The sequence below is a fragment of the Morone saxatilis genome, unplaced genomic scaffold (genome assembly GCF_004916995.1).
Source record: "Morone saxatilis isolate NCDOM2014 unplaced genomic scaffold, NCSU_SB_2.0 Contig17, whole genome shotgun sequence".
Lineage (NCBI taxonomy): Eukaryota > Metazoa > Chordata > Actinopteri > Moronidae > Morone > Morone saxatilis.
This window is the reverse complement of record NW_023339729.1, coordinates 1,557,052-1,572,385: the sequence shown is the minus strand read 5'-3', so window position 1 is coordinate 1,572,385 and position 15,334 is coordinate 1,557,052. Positions and strand designations below refer to the sequence as shown.

The window sequence follows — 15,334 nt, the reverse complement described above, 5'->3', positions numbered from 1 at the left end:
TAAACATGTTTACAGCCTGGTACTAAAAATGCTTTTGGTCTCTATAGCTTATTTTCCCGTTCATGACAACTGTACGGGGGTGAAACTTTATATAACTCACCCCTTTAACATTATGTTAAGGCTTCAAGTTATGCATGATTAAGGGCACGGCCGCTTTGAGTGACAACAGGGTGTTTTCAGTAACCAGGCTTCATTCAGCAACCTCAGCTCTACCCACGCTTCACCCCTTTACCCATTTTTGGATAACTGGGCTGCTGGAGTCAGGACTGCCAAGATGGCGACAGCCAGATCCAACCACACTGAGCTTCACAAAGGCTCATCAGAAACCTATGGGGGACATCACAGAGACTTTGACTATTTTTAATTATACATATATGGTCTACACCTATGGTATTAATACAGGCCTGGAGGGGATTTTAAAAAAAGACACAATTTAACACAAACTTGTTGAGTGAGAAAAGAATAAATGAAAATAGACGCAGTAGGCCTATATCTCAGCATTTGACTCACTTCTGTGAAAAAAAATAAATGTAAAGTAAATTGTCTGATAGAACAATGGCCAAGCATCAGGGACAAGAAAACACAGAATTTGTCAGAAATGTGTTAATAATTATAAAAATATATAATAGAGACAGAAAATAAAACCTGCAGTTACTGAGTTAATTATTTGGGTCATTGTACAGTTTGGAATATAATATGAAATATCCATAAAATATGTCACTGAGTCAGGGGTTCGTCCGTTTACTCAGTGATAGAAAAGGGGCTCCTTACAGAAAAAGTTGGGAACCACTGGCATGTACGACTCTTTAGGGTGAAAAGCTTTTAATGTGAAACCTCTAACAGGAAGTCCCCTGTATCACTCTCGTTAGCTTGACTCCGGGCTGATTCACCATGGTAGTCGTCCCCAACGAGCGGCTCGCGAAGCAGGGATCCAGACGGGATTATCAACCGCAGACACCGCCGGGCTGCAGAGCGACGTTTCTGGCTCCGGTTCAGCTCAAGCACTCGGACCGCGTCGACGTTTACATCCGGACCGACGTGAGGACACAGGTAAGCCGTCCTCTCTGCCTCTGCACCCCGCTTGTCATTGACAGCTCCCGTTATTAACAGCAGCTAGTCGAGTTTTTATTTTTTATTTTACTGGCCGGGTGAAATACGCTATATGTATCCTCCGGTTTATTTAGCTCGGGTCAAACTATTATTTACAATACGCAGTAGTTAAAAAAAGGTAAAAACATGGTTGATGGAGGCCTGTAGTTATTTGTAAGCCTAACAGTGCTGCGGGTCGATGTGGAGCGGAGCGGAGCGGAGATTCCCTGCGGCTACTAGCCCCATGGCTACCGGACACAGCTGCCCGCAGAGGGAGCACGGTCCACTGTGTGTGCTGTCCCTCTAATGTAACTGCAGCTGCTGTGTTGTATTCTCAGCTATAACACTCTCATAATACTTCCACAGGAACCTTTACATGGCAGCTGAGTGCTCGGCCCTCCTACCCTCTCCCGGTACCGTGCGGCCGCAGCATCCATCATCTCCGCCTCCAAGCTAACGGGATGACGGAGGAGAACCGAGCCTCCTCACGTACCAACACTGCGGGTGAGGCGACGTTCAGGGGCTGTGGGAATTCTTAAAACCGCATTGGCAGCGACTTTGAAGAGAGATTTGAAGTCTTCTCTAGTTTGCTGTCAAAGCTCAGGGTGGAGCATCAGGTGGGAGCTCAGGGTCTTGCTCAGGGGCACTAAGGCAGCTTGGGTGAATGGGAGGATGATGGACCCTACTCTTCATCTTCACCTCAAATGAGTGGAATGAGAGGACGAGGAACTGATGAGAAATGTGTCTCACTAAAGTAAAAGGACAGATCATGTTTGTCCTATATTGTTGTATATTTTGATGATCTGAGCCTGGAGAGCAGCTACAATCAGAGATACATTATCAGGTCATGAGGTTGTCCTCATAACCCACAGAAGACACTTTGATCATTCTGACACCACGATGGTGGGAGCCACCGTCGCCTTGTGCCCCAGGACTACTGCGGTCTAACAGAAATTCTGGTTCTGGAGCGTGGTGCTCTGCCAGCACTATGGACTACCACGCCGAGTGCTGCTTCTGTGACCCCGAAGAGGGTCACGGTGGCCCGGATGAGCTGCCGCTCCACAGCATCCACGCACCCAACCGAATCCGCCCATCCTCGTACCGAGCCCTGAGGAGCGCCGTGTCTAGCCTGGCTCGCATCGACGACTTCTTCTGCGAGAAGATCGGTTCGGGCTTCTTCTCTGAGGTCTTCAAGGTACGTGAGCCGGTCTGCTGATTCCACTGCAAGCTCCCAGTGGTGGAAGTGATCCTCCAGTAATCATCCAGGTTCTACAGTTCAGTTGGTTGAATATGCTCTGTTTGACTGCTGTAACACAGTAGTCAGAGTTAGTAGTCCCTTTACTTCCATCAAACTCTTTGATCATTGGCATCTAAAATAATGACTGTGACTAGACGATGATATGAACATTTCATACCCCATCTGTGTTAAAGTTGTTGTGGTTTTCACACTAGGGGACAACAGGGATCCTTCACAAGGAGTAATCCCAGAGTCTGTTTCCAAACTATGTTTCATCAGGAGGCATTAATAACACCGTTAATAACACACATTTACTGAGTAGATAGTAAATAAAACACAGCACAAAGGGCAACCTTTCACACATGCCCGTTAGAAGCTGAGCACAATTAGCTGATAATATACTGATCAGCCGAGAAGTAACAATCACAATTTAAGCATTATCAACAAAAGAACAACATCAGCCCAACCCACCATACTTAGCAGTTAGCTATTTCTGTAGTGGTACAAAAGTAAACATTGTATTAGCAAAAAACCAAACTACCTGAAGAAATATCCCATAACAATTAACGATGTCAAACAACTGTAGACACACACAGCACGCATATTCCTCAGTCGACTGCAGCTGTGTGTGCAACGGTACTGAGTTTTATGCGACATAGTACTACCTGGTTGCTTGCTCTGTCCTGGTGCAGAAGAGAGACTGCTCTCATTGGCTGTAGCTCATTGCATGGCTCCCTGACAGAACCAGATATTTAGCCTGCTAGATATTTTTCGGACGTCTGCCAGGCCACAGGTCTTTGAACAGTTCACACATGGCAAGTTGTCAGCGAATGAAGAGTCAGGGCTAAAGGACATTAGGATTTTGGAATGACTGAAAAGATGCAGCTCCCCCTTGTGGCTATTACAAATAGATCAGGAACTGGACTGTACGATAGCGATCTAGACAGCTTTTTCAATCTATTCATGTGAAAATATTTACAAATATCCGCATATACAATACAGTCCTGGAACCTAGTTTGTTTGCAAATTGCTTGTCTGACCAAACAGATACACCAGTTCTTCATTTTCATGTAGAGCTCCAACAATTAGTCAATTAATCAATTAGTTTAGTATGTTAATCTTAATAAATGAATAGTTTCAAGAAGTTGTTTTTTTTTACGTCTGATTTCAGCTTCTCAAATGTGAATATTTTCTGCTTGTATTTGGGTTGTGGACAAAACAAGACATTTGAGGACGTCACCTTGGGTTTTGGGAAACACTGATCAACATTTTCAACCTTTTTCTGTTATGTTATGGACTGAACAACTAATCAACAACTAATCGACAACCACTGTGGTTGTCAGGATGCCAGAATTTAACATTTAAATGATACTTGAAACCCCTTTTCAGTACCATGTAACCAGGGTGATTTTCTTCCCTACTGTTTTGTGCAGCCTCGGAAAATGAGATTGTCTCAAGTAGATATGTTTTTCCATAGTTTTGGTGTTTTTGATTCTATCCAATGAAGTATTGATACTATTAACAACCTTTGACACTGTAATTAACAAACAAAAAATTGCCATAAGTTTACCCACCAGCATCTAATTAGACTTTGCTGAAAAGGTATTTCTAAATAAAGGGCCATCCACAAATCCTCTGTCATCATGATGTTTGCAAATCCTGATATAAACCTTCATTCAGTCCACCATATTCTCATATCCTGTCCTCTTCTTTAACCTCCTACTGTATGAACTGTAAATGTTGCTGTCATAACTTCATAAGTTGTAAAATTCTTCCATATATTGCTCTAGAGAGTGCAGAGCAGTGATTTGCGGTCTGATAAACCTTTAAACTCATGGATCTTTCTCCCAAATCTTTCATGGTCTCACCTGCACCTGAAGCAACACACCCCCACCAATGTCTAGCAACCCCTTTTGCTCTCTTTTAATCGCAGTGCTGTTTTTGATCTGAAAGCCCAGCGAGCAGGAAAGTGGTAATCTTCATGGCCCCCCACCTGCACCACTTCCCCTGGAGTGAAGGCAGCTCAATCTCATTAAGGAAATCTGCCCTATGACTACAGTGTGGGGCTTTGTGTGTTTCACTGCTGCTGCTACCTACAGCAAATACCCTAAAGTATAGGCCGATTCAACCAAAGTAGCTAGAGTTGTTCTGATATGGATACCAGTATCCGAAATTCCACAGATTTTGCCTAAAATGTGGTATCGGCGAGTATATGTGTCTGTGCATGATCCGATAAATAACACGTCATTTATTAGTCCCTAAACGGGAGCCTGCCACTTTCCAGGATTGCGAAGTTATGACGTGCCCTACTGTGTTCTATTGTTAAACCCTGACAAAGGGTTCCACCCAGCTAGAGCCTGTCAGAGGTTTCTGCCTCTTAAAAGGAAGTTCATCCATTAACTGGGTGAGTAATAAAATGTACCAGTAACCATAACCCTAGCTCTGAAGACAGACTTCCAAGAACTGCTAGATTGGAGGTTTTTACAGACTGCTAAGCAGAATCCTAAAATGATGATTCAAAAATAATCTGAATGATCAGTCATCACCATCATAGAGAGAGGGACATCATCACTGTATGATTAGAAACACCAGCACTGTAGGTTGAGCTGTTGAAAGAAGTCCTTTTTGTGTGTAGAAATCTTGAACATTTTCTGCTGTGGGTGGTGCATAATGCACAGGTCTGATTCCAAAGAACTGGTTCCTGATGGGTCCTGACTGTAGCTCTGCTAATGCGTCCTGATGTTTATTTCATTAGTTTGGCACATACTGTGTACACACACTGCGTTGGTTTCCTCCAGATGTGCTTGTGTCACGTGTTTTTGTTGTATCTGTGGCATGTGAATGTGTGTGTTGTCTGCTTGTGTATGAAAGGTGACAGTGGGGCCTGTCCTCCAATAAGACTAAGTAGATTAATCACATACCGCCTGTATGTATGTGTGTGTGCGTGTGTGTGTGTGTGTGTGTTTGTTTTCCTCCTAGGTAACCCTTAGGTATAGGTTAGGTGTATGTAAATGATCACCTCCTGACCACCAAATCTGTCCACAGTCATGGCCATGTACAGTAAAGACATGTAACGTAGCGGTTGGAGTATTTGCTCAGGGTGAGGGTTTATGCAAAGTGGATTCCAGTCCACATTCCTGTGCTCTTATCTGAAATATCCACAGCTTTAAGCTTTAAACACTCACACCCACAAACTGAAACATCAGAAAGCAGGGTTGAATAGAATATTACTTGTTAAAGTCTTGAGGAAACTGGACAAAAAGGACCTGTATTCAGAAAGATCCAATGGTATCCAAGTTTTGGAAAAGTATCCAGATCTGTGTATCATATTATATAAAAAAATGATCCAGTCTGTAATCTTCTGTATACTGACAGTATCTGTCTGTATAAAAACATATCACCACCTTGGATGCTACTGTACATTTTTACATTTATTCCAGTGCTAAAGCATGTTAATAATGTTAACTGTATATTCAATGGAACTTCATACTTCACTATAAAACCCAGTGAGTTAGTTCAACTCAAAATGTTTAAGCTTCTAAATACATTTAATTTTTTTTATATATATATATATATATTTAGATTTTAGATATTTATAAGTATTTTTTAAGGTAACTTGGCTAAAACAAATTAATTGTACCTATTTCATTCAGTTAGTTGAACTAACAACTAATGAGTAGATCTCAGTCATATGCAGCAATTCTCCAAACTTATGTTTCTTATTTAATTTTATCTGAATAAAGTAAGACATCTTCTTCATACATATGTTACCACTTAAGTTGAATTTACTCAGTTCCTTTAGTTCCGCTAAAGCAAATCATTACATGACACACCGGTCGAAACGGCTAATATGTGATAAAAACAACTTACAATTAATTAATTATCAAGATAGTAACGAATTAATTTTTAATTAACTATAGCCTATTTTATGTGACTAACATCAAATCTTTGCACTTATTTATTATTCATTATTTGGATGCATGATGATTTATAAACTGAAATAAAAGCAAAAATGGAAAAATCCTAAGCATTATAGCACAGTGGGGCTTACATTTTTATAATGATATAAAGTCATCTTCAATAAATTGAGCTATAAATTGAGCAAACTGGAATTATATCACCAATATTGCACACATTTAAGTTTGTTAAAACAGTTTTTACTTCAACAGTTCATTTCTGCATTTGGTTTAATTCATGGGATTAAGTGACGTTGTTTGGAGGATTAAGTTATGTTAACTTTTTTCATTTATTAAGATATGCTTGTTTTAGGTTTTACAGTGTTTAAGTCATTCAGTACCTCATAATATTTAAATTTTATGAATACTTCTGCTAACATCCAGTGTTTTAATGCTGAAGTTCTTAAAAGTGTTTTACTCTTTTATGTACACGTGAGAACAAACTGCAAACTACTTCCAGAACAATAGTCCCCATTGTATTTATTCAGTTTCTCATATTGTTGATAAGGGATTGCCTGAGATAAGATACCTCCAGTATGACCCAACCTACACTTTTATTGTTAGCATTGAGCTCAAAGCTCCACTGTGACTCTAGTGAAACTGATAGTGGACTTTTCATCAGAGTGTGAGTAAAATTTTCCCAAAAATGTTCTTTTAATAAAGTGTCTAGCAGGAAGAGTGTCATCCCTTATGTTGGATGGGTGAGGGTTAATTCAGTTAAGTAAATGTACACAGTATTAAACAAATAATAATGCCTAAATGCCGTCCTGTACAGTTTGCATTGGAAAAGCTAGTTCTTGTCCAAGGCAGAGTGGAGTTATACAGTGCAGAGTGGGGATCAGTTAAAACCGCTGGAATAATTGACCACTCTCCCTCGCAGGCCGCATCGCAACAGTCAAAATGTAAATTTCACCCAGAATGAGCTTCCTTTTCTCAATGACCGGAAAGAGAAAATACAGGAAAAGGTTGCAGAATGGCAATAAACCAATCGACTCTAAACATGTAAACTCCTTTCTAGAATAAGACAATGTCACCATGTGAAACCTGATTTATGTCTGTCTTCAGACTGATCGATATGATGGATGATGTGTAACGTTAACAGTTACTGGAAAATTAACTGGCTGCAATCTGGCTCCTCTTCCTCCGTTTCATTCCCCTCCTGTCGCTGTCTTTATCCCCAGAGTCAGAGTCCTGGTCGGAGCCGCTGGAAATCAGCTGACCCTACTCTAGTAGTGTTTAAACTGCCCCTGTCATTCGAGCGCCCAGTCCAGGTAGAGTCAGCTAACAGTCAGTCAGAACCGAGTTTGACGGAGTTTTTATTTTTTCTGCACCTATCCGACTCTTGAAAAGTGCGTTGACTAAGACTCTTCTCATCGACTAACAATTAAGTTGACTACTAGGGGCCATTTTTACATAATATCATTTACCAAACTCAAAATGGGGACCCTGGCCATAAACCAATTCCTTTTTGTGGGCCTTGGCAAAAGTTTGGGAACCCCTAGTGTAAAAAACACACCACCATATGTATAAAGTGAAAAAAGTAGACTTTTTTATGCAACCATAACAGGATCTGCATTTGTTTTAATCACAGTCCCTGTATCACAGCCTTCAGTTTACAACAGTCTAACAAAAATGGATGCAGTGTTTTTCAGAATTGATAGAATATTACAAAACAAAATATCACGATACTCAGGTAGATCCATACTTTCTTACACCCTGGATTGTTTCCCACTGAACTTATTGAAGCCATCCCCAGAACCACCAATGAATCACAATTCACTTTCAGATGCACACAGTTTATCATTGTTACTGTTTATTACTATTACCCAGCCTACTGTTTTACTCTGCGTTGTGTGTCGGCGTGTTTGTACGTGCCTCCTGTAGGCTTCAGTAATGTCCTGGTAGATTTGTGCAGATCAGGAGGAGTGATGGGAAATCCAGAAAGCCTATTAGTGCCACGCTATTAATACACACACGCACACAAACACACAGACACAGATGCATGCACTTGCAGACACTGGCTGAACTTTGCAGACATACATTACCAGTCAATGACTTGACCCCTCCAGTCACACACATGAGCACAGACCTTACTGTATGCCGGCAGCTTAGGCACATATTTATGTACTGTGTCACAGTGCCTCTCTGCTGTATGAAGTATAAATGTCTAAGGCAGTTCTATTTTCTTAGGTGGTACTCGGTGGAAACCGCGTACCACCTAAGAAAATATCAGGCTTTTCAAGCAGCACCATTATCGCTGAGATTAAAATACAGAAGGGTAGGCCGACCCTATTTATCTACAGACAGCTCAGGTTTATTCCTAATATGAAGATTCTTTATTGTTGACTGATGTTGAGACCTGAACAGAACTGGTTCAAGAATCAGAGCTAGATTGGTAGAAAAAGGGTTCTGATGTGTTTTTGAACCATTAACTTGACCTCTGCTTATTATTTTACCATTACAGTTTAGCTTCTAACTAATGTACTTGCATGCTACATGCATGAGTGTGACTATGTAGCAAGCTGATTTTATTGAATCTGGAAACACATTCACTGACACACATTTGAACTATTTTCTTTCTACGTATCACCGCGCAGAAAAAAGTGTGCACCCCCTCGTGAAGAGGCTGTGACGGCGCAGGATGTAGACATTAATGTTGCCACTGAGATAGCTGACGTTCAGCTACGGTTGGCGGGTGTAGGTCAGTAGAAAGAAAATAGTTCCTGCATGAAACTGCTCCCAACAAGGTGTTTGGGTTATCTTGAGGAACTGGGGACATGTGTCTTGTGACTGTTTTGCGTGTCCTGCGTGTCTGAGTGACTCGCTGTCTCACTGTAAACCTTCTCTGGTTGTTTTCCAGGTGCAGCATCGGATCACAGGGCAGGTGATGGCACTGAAAATGAACACGCTGGCTAGCAACAAAGCTAACATGCTACGAGAAGTGCAGCTCCTGAACAGGCTTTGCCACCCTAACATACTTAGGTAGGTAATGTTTTTATCTAAAAACACACTTCCAGAGTAAAAGAGTACTATATCTGACGGCAGTTTTTTTTCAGTGAAATATAAATTTGTGATGCAGAAAGGATTATTCCCAGACTAATCGCGAATCATCGGTCAAAATAATATAATAATGTTATATATCTTCTCCTTTCTGACTGTCAGGAGTTGAAAATCTGTGTAAAGAAATCCTGTATGTGATAGTATTATTATTATTGGTCAACTGTTGCTAAGAAAATCAGTTTTCTTTGAATATAGATTAGTCCTGGGGTGGGCAGTTATTGTCCATGGTGGTGCCACATGAGAAATTGATCAGGTGGCTGTGGGCTGGACAGAAATGTGATGGAATCAGCTGCCTACTTACGCAGTGGGAGGCAGGAAGTTGAGGGCCTTATAGTTTAAAGCTGCAGTAGGTCATTTTTATAAAAATAACTTTTGCTGAAACCTTCACTATTCCTGACAGTAGAACATGAGAAAAAAAATTCTGAACAAAAATGATACTACTGTCAGGCATATAGTGAAAGTTTCAGCAAATATGAAAATATTTTCCGTTACCTCCTGCAGCTTTAACATAAGAAATACTTATTATTATTACCAATGAACACAGCAGTGACCCCTTTCAGAATGAAGGCCCAAAATTGGTTTAATGGTAGGCTATGGTAGGTTTTTGTTAGATTTGCAAGTTCTCGGTGCATGTGATGGTCTTGAACCTTTGTGTCGGATTGGATTTTGCCCAGGTCAGGATTAGTCTGTACAGCACTAGCTCTCCAGCTGTGTCTTAACAGCTGCTGAGGTGGTGCTGTTTGATTGAATGATAAACTTGAGTGTGGCTCCTGATGAACACACTTTAAAAATATTCCAGCACTCAATTCTCACTGTTGCCACCAGGGGTCGCCAGAGTCAACAGATAACAAGCCCTGCCTATCGGGGTTTTGAAGTGCTGGATGGGATCATGGGAATGTGGGAAAATCATAAACCTCTAATATTTTAAATCATGTTTCTTCACCTGTCCTTAGGTTTCTTGGCGTTTGTGTGCATGAAGGTCAACTCCATGCTCTGACTGAGGTAAAACCACCACTTGTCTCTGGCCTTTCCCCCTTTCTTCTTCACCCTGTTTCATTCATACACACTCACAACAGCTCTACAACTCGCTTTTGATATCTGGAGATGAGGTCCACATTTTGATATATTGGACAGTCCTAGTGATACAGCTACAACTGAACCTAATCACGTCCGCATGTATTCTAGTACTCATTCCCAAAATGGGAAGTTTGCACTCCTGAATCACATGCAGAAATGCTTCTGCCTGACATTTCCACAGCTATGCTATGATATAGCCAGGGGGGGGGGGGTTGTTTGAGATTGAATTATCAAATGTTAAGTAAGACACACACACACAGTGGATTGTACATTTGTGGTTACACTGCACGTAACACATGAAAGAACTGAAACACCACATGGCAAAATACTTTCATGTTGGAATTTACCAAAGGATTCTCCCAAACTGCTGATGTTTACATACTGTGCAGTGGTTACTATGGTTACCACGGAGGCTGGACGATGCTGCCCTCGCCACCAGAGGACTCTGATTACTTAAGTAACACCAATAAGCGCTACTACTGTATGTGCAGTGCATATATCACTTAAAATGTAGTTTAAAGTATTAAAGTGGTGGCTGCTGTTATATCATTAGATTATTCTGACAGTCATTAAATGTAAACAGCAGGATTTTATTGGTGCAGTGGTTGAGGTGGAGCTCTTTCACAATTATTAGTAATATTTATTGGTTATTTTCTCCATGAATCCATTGATTCGTTTGCTTTGTAAAATTTGGACAGTCTTGAAATGCCATTCACAATACCCAAGAGCCCTTTAGAATCAAATTTCAGATTTGAATTATCACTTTTCGAGGCCCCTATGGGACTGGCAGTAGTATATCATCACTGTCTAATTCCATACCCAAGCCTAAGTGCCTGAGATCATCCGATGGGTCACCTTTTAAGAGATTCCCAGGATCTAGATTGAAATCCAAGAGGCTGCCCCATCGCTCCCGGAATGAGCACATTTTTTCCTCTTTTAAACGTACAATATGTATTTTCCAACCCCCCCTCCCCTCTCCCTCTCACCCTCTCTGATATATTTAACGGGGAGGGCAACCTTGAGCAGCTGTTGGACAGTGACCTGTCCTGTCGTGGGGCTCAGGATCTACTGTCTCTGGATATCGCCCGAGGGTTGCAGTACCTGCACAGCAAGGGCATGATTTTCACAGATGACCTAACCTCAAAGGTACAGCGAAACAGGAAGAAGGATGCTGGATCTCTCACGATTCCAGTTCTTTGTGTCGCTCTTGGTAATTGAATCATTCTTGATTCAGTTACCACTTCCTTGAAGTCAGGATGAATAGAAAAAGGGCGCTTGTGTGGATTGCAATAATAAGATACCTTAGGTTAAGTTAACCGGTTAAGTGTGTGAGAATACATTTTCTATTTAAAAAGTTTAACTGTTTAATTTGGAAAAGTTTCCAAAATTAGTCTTATGCCTGCCATGAAACAAGTGCATTCAATTACTTTATTGTCCGTTCAATTAATAAAGTGCAAATCTCTTTGGGGTTGGCAGATATGGGACAAACCACTGTACAAACAATACTGACGTAAGACACACAATACTCTATGGTTAAACGGTAGAGAAGATTAAGGACAAGAATGAAAGTTCAAATTGATTTAATTACATGCGCTCCCATGACGTCTCATGGCGGCTGTGGCTCAGGATGGCAGACGGGTCTTCCCCAATCAGAAGGTTGGTTGGTTCGATCCCCCGCTCTCCTGCGTCCTCCTCCCGTGTGAAGTATCCTGAGCAAGATACTGTAATCCAAAATTGCTCCCGATGCCACAAGCATCGGTGTGAATGTGTATGAATGAGTTAGTTCTTGTTCGATGGACTTTGCCATCACTTGAAGTGAATGTGTGTGAAAGGCGGTGAATGTTGCACACGTAGTTGTAAAAGCGATTTGAGTGGTCGGAAACTAAGAAGCTATACAGAGTCATTTACCATTTACCATTCAAGTTCTCATTCATTTTCATCACTGACTCTGCTAACATGTGTTCATAGAACATAGAATACATCCAATTTTTAATATCTGGAGATATTGATATATTTGATATATTAGACAGTCTTAGTGATACAGCTACCACTGAACCTAACCACATTCCCAAATTGGGAGGTTTGCACTCCTGAATCACAAGCAGAAATATTTCTGCCTGACATTTCCACAGCTTTGCTGTTTTTAATGTGTTTGTTGGCCGTCTCGTTTGGTGTTGATATAGCCGGGGGGGTTGTTTAGGTTGAATGATCAAATGTTAAGTACGAAGCATAAACTAACTGAGACTCAGACAATAAATATTTACAAGAACTAACTGTACACTGGAACAAAACCTTGTGTAATTCTGTCATGGGTGCTTTGTACAAGTGAGGTTGGAGGGAGAATTTTCCTGTATCCCTTTGCTGTATAGGAGATGTGTAAACATCTTGTCATCCTCAACACAAGTAGGATAAAGCTAGAAAATTAATGACAGGAAACACCCTAAAACAAGGGTTTCCCATGATACTTCACAGGGCTGGGACAACCAGGAAGCTAAATGCAAGCTGGGTTATTCTCAACCCCCTCATATACTGTATACAGTACTGCTCTTACTTTGTAGCTATGGCAGTGAGGAGTGAGCAGTTTAGTTCACTGACGCTTTGTGCAAGGCTGAGTTCAGACTACATACATATATAAAGATGGACAACCTGACAGCTCTCCAAGAGTGAAGTCAAAACATCTCTATTGCCCCCTGGTTGCTGACTGCAGTATAGCTCATAAAGCCCATTATCTCCATGTTAGCAGATGTTCCGAACTAAAAATCAAAGTACACGTCAAATACATTTTCCCAAAGATGGGCAGTCACACACCTCAAGGGCTGAGTGGGATCTTTAACCCTACAATATGGAAGGATCCAGGGCTTTTCATACTAGGTTTGCCCTCTGAAGAAGTATTACTCTCCCATAACTCTTGCTACAGATAGCTTGACAAACTTCTGCTCCTGGCTGCTTGTAAAGGCATCCTGTTAAAGATAATCCACCCACAGCAACATTCTAGTACTGGGAGATTTTCAGTGTTTTGCCTCATGAGAGGATAAGTGCAGAGGGATAATGAGGGCTCATTTCTCAAGATCTGGAACCCCGTCCTAGGTTGAACACACTCTGTAGAAAAGCCCCTCAGTGTGGAGGCAAATCATGCCTATTGCTACATAAAAGACTGCCTAACACTTCTTAGAGGACAGTATGGTGGGTTGTACATCCCAACTGGCACATCTGATCTCCTGTCTGTTTCCTGTGCAGAACTGCCTAGTGCGCTGTGATAACAGCACGTTCACTGCTGTGGTGGGAGACTTCGGCCTGGCAGAGAAGATCCCTGATTACAGGTGAGAAATAGATGTGTAACGGACCAGGAATTGGCACAGATCTAACTCAAACATATAGAGGCAAAGCTGATTCACTTGATCATAACAGATCTGTATCCACTGAGGAGGCCAGTATAAATCTGTGTCACTATAACAGGTTATTTTCAGCGTCAAAGTCAGTGCTCGATCCCTTTCAGCCTGTGTTTTGTGTATTATATGTTGATGAATTAGGACATGTGTCCAAAAAGTGCTTTTTTCTAGCAGAAAAATGCTGACAGGGCGCTGGGGAGAGCTGGGATGATTAGCGGTGCACACAAGTTTGTCAGATTCAGAGTAGGACAGGTCAGGACTTCTCTGTCCTGGGAAAAACATTAAGTGGCTGGGTCCCGTATGGTGCTAATAAATTACGTGGTGTTATTTTAGGCAGTATCGGAACAACTCTAGTTGCAAGACTGTTGCATTGGATTGCATTAGATTGGACAGTGGGGTCTACTTTTAGACAATACAGGTAATCTAGCATATACAAAATATTCAAGCTCGCAGTTTATTCTGACTAGCGTAGTGACTCTGAATGGCCACCTGACCTCACAGGAAACTTTGGTGTCTTTGCAGTGACGGTGTGGGGAAGCAGCCTCTGGCCATCGTGGGCTCTCCTTACTGGATGGCCCCTGAAGTTCTGAGAGGGGAGCTGTACGATGAGAAGGTAAAGCTGCTTCATCTGTGGTTTCTGCACCTACTGGAGTAGAGTACTTCAAAGCAACACTGTGTCACTTTTGAAAGAAGAAATAACACATACTTCGTCTAACAAATAAAAAGCTGAATTATAAGAAATAAAAAACACCCTTGGTCACACCTTTCCAGATATTCCCAAATCCTAATCCTGTCACCATGGCTGAAGGTTCAGCTTGCCTGTTGTATCTCCCCAAAAAAACAGTTAAATTGGATGTGTGGAAATAGCATAGATTCCAAAATACAGAACAGGGAGATAAGATTCCTATCTGTGATGTAATAAATGTTTTTCTAAACAAAATCTAAGTTAAAGTGATTCCAGTATGTTTTAGTGCCATTTTAAAAGTATGGAATATATTTTCACAATCGCGATAATATCGTGTACCGCAATTATTTTGGCCAAAGTAATGGTAACATGACATTTCCATATCGTCCGTGCCTAATCAATGCACTGCATCTTGTGCTTTTGATGTGTAATATTATCTGTATGGATGTTGCGAGGTGTGTCACCACGAGTGAGTCAGCATGAAATCTAATAGCAGCAATCCTAAATAATAGATAATTAGCACTCTGGTGAATGCATGTACGGGCCAAAATAATACTGGTAATGTTACTCAATACCATTCTACTGATGAAGAGTCTTCACCGTCTTTGAGCGCTCACACTGTCTCATTATGGAAATATGATCGATATAGACTCCAAACTGTTTTTTGGAGTATGACCAGGTGTTCCATTCAAGAAAGTATTGGAATATTTCAACTGATGCCATTTGTGACTCCGCTAATCAGAAGGTTGTTGGTACGATTCTCAGCTCCTTTCGCTGCATGTCGAAGTTTCCTTGAGCAAGATACTGAACCCCGAATTGCTCCAGATGCTGTGCATCGCTG

At 41.3% G+C, this 15,334-nt stretch overlaps 1 protein-coding gene across 1 annotated transcript in view; it reads left to right on the top strand.

Annotated features, from left to right (window-relative positions):
• The first annotated feature begins 875 nt into the window (after positions 1 to 875).
• The window catches only part of LOC118326494 (dual specificity testis-specific protein kinase 2-like), a 19,495-nt gene continuing 5,036 nt past the window's right edge, over positions 876 to 15,334 (top strand). Inside the window, exons 1-6 of the mRNA XM_035659497.1 lie at positions 876 to 1,050; positions 1,456 to 2,284; positions 9,143 to 9,264; positions 10,296 to 10,429; positions 13,583 to 13,739; positions 14,331 to 14,421. Coding sequence (XP_035515390.1) covers positions 2,078 to 2,284; positions 9,143 to 9,264; positions 10,296 to 10,429; positions 13,583 to 13,739; positions 14,331 to 14,421 — 711 coding nt within the window. The 5' untranslated portion in view covers positions 876 to 1,050; positions 1,456 to 2,077. The remainder of the gene's footprint in view (positions 1,051 to 1,455; positions 2,285 to 9,142; positions 9,265 to 10,295; positions 10,430 to 13,582; positions 13,740 to 14,330; positions 14,422 to 15,334) is intronic.